This window comes from Clavelina lepadiformis, chromosome 3 (assembly GCF_947623445.1).
Source record: "Clavelina lepadiformis chromosome 3, kaClaLepa1.1, whole genome shotgun sequence".
NCBI classification, from domain to species: Eukaryota; Metazoa; Chordata; class Ascidiacea; order Aplousobranchia; family Clavelinidae; genus Clavelina; species Clavelina lepadiformis.
The window spans coordinates 7,550,488-7,554,853 of NC_135242.1; the positions used below are offsets into that span (position 1 = coordinate 7,550,488).

Consider the following 4,366-nt stretch of genomic DNA (forward strand, 5'->3'; position numbering starts at 1 on the left):
CGTTTACGACAACATTTAAACTAATATTTTTTCCACTTCTCACCTATTCTATGGTCATGAAATGTGGATAATAACCATAGGTGGGCAGTACCGTACCATAGGTGGGCAGTACCGAATTACTTACCGCGGCACTTTTTCAGTCACGTTACTAGCTTGCCTCATAAGCAAAACAACTAAAGCTGAACTAAGCTGTTGTACCATGGTGGGCATTACATCACCTTTGCATGGATTCCAGATTAGGGTCTTAAATTTTGATATAATCTTAATTTAATGTCAACATGACAAGGGATGAATCAACCGACCACCGTCACACTCGCTTGTACATGTTGTACAAAAAAACATGTTTATACACCGATTAACGATCAAAGGATATGAACCATTTTATTTTTTCAGAATTGCGGTTGGGACGAAAAAATCAAGTAAATTGTTACTAGTATGTTTTCAAAATGTAATAGTATGGCCATAAACAAGATACGTATATGTGAAAGCTTACACAAATTCATAAAGCACTATTTACACTGGTTTGTAACATTGCATTACGTGAATCCAAAACTCCAACAACACGAAATGTTGGACGATAACTTCGACAACTAAAAAGATCTCCATTGCTTTAAGCATATTAAAGTGTTTTTAAACCAGATTTGGTTTTGCCTTGGGCACAAAACTCGATTTCAATCCAGATTAATTCTCGCGTTTGCAAATTTATGCTTTAAAAAATATGTAGCATGACGACATTTATAGCGACATGGGAACATCTCGAAATACTACTTTTAAAGTTTAACTTGCGTTATACAAAATTTACACTTCTTTTCAAAAATTTGCAATGGAAGCAAAAATATTCACATCACAAAAGATATAAGTGCTTGTAACGCATTATAAAGTACATAACGTCAACAAACATCACGCCACTATAACTTTAACTTTAATAGTATAAGAAACGTAAAGTGTTTATTTGTAATTTATTGCGACAATAAATACAAATCACTTTACTTAAGGATTTTGCATTAAGTTCCTCAAGAATCTCTGATACGTATAACAGCCATGCTTCGGTATACAATATGATGGTTTGACTTAATGTGACTGTCGCATGAAAATAGAAATAGACAAAATATAAAATTGATTACAGGAAGACGAACACATTGCCACTTTTCTTGTAATACCCATTGCAACCGGTAAAGTATTTTAATTAAACTTCGATCAACAAATTTCCCAGACCCATTGACAACAATGAATTGAAAATAACATTTCTTTAAGCGTTGTATATACCGAGAGTGGCGTTGCATGCTGGGCATCGGTGTGTGGTTTCGTAACTACTATCCATGACGCAAGGGATCCAGAAGCATAAAATACCCCCGATCAAACAGAGAAGAGTTGCAAGAAGAATCGCTGATGATTTCAGGTTTGACTCGGTTTTTGTTTGTACTGTTTGGTGGCAATAGCCGCACATTACTTGCATTGAATGTGGCCCAAACATCACAGGGTGCTGGACATAAATTTGTTGCTGGACGGCCACCGGTTGCTGGACGGTCACCGGTTGCTGGGCGTTTGCTTGAGGTGGTAAACCTTGTTGAGGAGGAAGCCCTTGATGAGGCACCGGCATCATCCCTGGTCCAGCTGGTGGAAGTCCACTCTTCTCAGGAGGTGGTTGAGTTATTCCCTGAACTTGAGCATAAGATGGTGGTGTGCCGGTATCCATGCTTAGCAAGTATAATGTGGTAATATAATGAAGTTATACACTAAAGAATCAAAGCTTAAATCTATATGTGAAAAATACAAGGGGACTTACACATTAGATTTACCAACATAATCCAGCACACCATATCCCATCGGGTCCCTATCTTAATCCTGAAATTGAAATAATCTAAACTTTGCAATAAGATTCCTAACGATAACACAGCCCAACAAAAAAAATTTTTTTTTGAGGTGCCAGCGATGTTTCAACGGATTTAGGGTAATTTGAGGTCGCTGATTCCGAATTTGGCATTGGTTTTGCTGAATTGGTTCTAGTTTTCGAGATATGGTTATTTTCTTTATTTCAGCATTTTTCACTATTTCTGGCATTAGTGACAGTGTTTTAGCTATCACGTCATCGTTTGTGTTTAGGTTGAAACCTCATAATAGACTCAATTGTGATTCTCATTAAATAGACCTGCCTTATTTGTCGATATACTGATAAAAATGCGTTAATTTCTCATGATTTCTTGAAATATTTAATGCACTGAAGGAAAGAATCGCTGACCTTGATCAAGTTTGCTTCTTTCGAGTTGCAGGTGTATAAAACGTTACTCTTCTTAAAACTAGTTAGTAAGGCGACCGGTTGAGCACTGCAAAAGCATTCCCTTACCTGCGTTTACATCAGTACCAGATTTGCAAGAAACAGATATTGAGGAAAAGCATGAAATGAAACATTTACGAAGAAAGCTCTTTCACTCCCGAACAGTTCACACAAAAGGAGCTTAATGATCTTATCAGAGACTTTAACTTATCAAAAGAAGCATCTGAGGTTTTAGCTTCCAGACTGAAGGAAAAGAATTGTCTAAAGGCGGATGCATAGATAACAGCTTACCGGACTGGAGAAGAGGAACTCTTTCCCTTCTTCAGTCAAGATGCAGACCTTGAATATTGAAATGATATAACTGGACTTCTCCTCAAAATGAAAGTCCTAGACTACGAACAAGAAGACTGGCGATTGTTTATAGACAGCTCTAGCAGAAGTTTAAAATGCATTCTGTTGCATAATGGCAACTGCTATTCATCTCTGCCAATTGCTCATTCAACAAAACTGAAAGAAGAGTATGAAAATGTGAAATTAGTTTTACGGAAGATCTGCTATGCCGAGCACCAGTGGTCAATTTGTGTTGACTTAAAGATGGTGAACTTTTTGCTTGGACAGCAAAGTGGATACACTAAGTATCCCTGCTTTATGTGCTTGTGGGACAGCAGGGCAAAGACCCAGCACAGGGTAAAAAAGGCATGGCTCACAAGAGAAAATCTAGAACTAGGCAAAGCAAATGTGATTAAAGAACCTTTGTTTCAAAGAAAGAAGATCATTTTACCACCTCTCTATGTCAGGCTGGGGCTCATGAAACAATTTGTAAAGGCTTTATATAAAGATGGTGATTGTTTTAAATATTTTTGTAGATGTTTTCCAAAACTGACAACCAAAAATTTGAAAGCAGGCATTTTTGATGGGCCTCAAATTCGCAAATTAATCAATGACTCAAATTTGGAACGCATGAACAATGTGGAATTCCAAGCTTGGTCTTGTTTTGTGTCTTTGGTGAAGAACTTTTTTGGAAACCACAAGGCAGAAAACTATGCAGAGCTGGTAGAAAATATGCTCGAGACCTACCAACAGGTAGGGGCAAATATGAGCATTTAAGTGCACTATCTCCACAGCCATTTGGAAAAATTTCCTGACAAATTGGGTGATTTTTCTGAAGAACAAGGGGAGAGATTTCATCAGGACATAAAGGTGATGGAAGAATGATACCAGGGCAGATGGGAGAAAAACTTGATGGCAGACTAATGTTGGTGTTTTCAGCACGATTGTACTGACGTCCGCCATAAAAGAAAGTCATACAAAAAGCGATTCACCATCAATTATATATAAAAACAGACTTATTACACACTGATTGATTTAGCATTGTGATATTTATGCATTTGACTATATCACTGACTATTGTCCAAGTGTATTACAGTTGGCTGAGACCTGAAACCTAGTATTGCGTTATGTGTGACATGAGTGGAATTTCCGAAAGTGAAAAATCTAAATATCTCAAAAACTAGAGCCAATTGAGAAAAATGATTGTCATTTTCGAAATCAGCGACCCCAAATTAGTATTTAATCAGTAAATAAAAAATATAGTTGCAATATATAGTTAAATTTAATAAAGTACAGTAATAGTTAAATGTGAAATGTGGTATTTACCGATACAACTTCACTAATAACCTCTCAACTAATAAAAGTGAACTTACGAAACTAGTTGTTGAAACCTGAAAGTTCCAGACTCTAAATTGCACCGAATTGAACTGTTACGTATGTAGTAAACCTATACTCTCGTCACTTGCTGGTATTGATTCCGATCATCTATTGCAGTGTTCTTTAACTTCTCCCTCAGATGCACTCTTCGAAAATTTTTGAAGAACCATGCATGTAGTACTCTCTCGCGTAGGCTCCGTACCCGTTTAATTTGCATCTTATGTATAAGTAAGCAAAAGCTCCAAATTCTAAATTTAAGTTTATAAGAAGATTATTTGTTACGAAGATCAAAACATATCAATCGGTCAGGAAGGGACAAAAAAGTACAGACATAACCTATACTAAAAAAGTACAAACAAACATATTTGGAAGAGTTTTCTGCAC

The 4,366-nt window shown here is 36.6% G+C and overlaps 1 protein-coding gene across 1 annotated transcript; it reads right to left on the bottom strand.

The window, feature by feature from the left end:
- Positions 1-362: 362 nt before the first annotated feature.
- On the bottom strand, positions 363-4,366 carry LOC143450640 (uncharacterized). The gene is made up of 2 exons (XM_076951271.1): positions 1,787-4,366; positions 363-1,697 (listed from the first exon to the last, which is right to left on the bottom strand). The coding sequence occupies exons 1-2, from the start codon at positions 1,825-1,827 to the stop codon at positions 1,250-1,252; spliced, it is 489 nt and encodes a 162-aa protein (XP_076807386.1). The 5' UTR covers positions 1,828-4,366; the 3' UTR covers positions 363-1,249.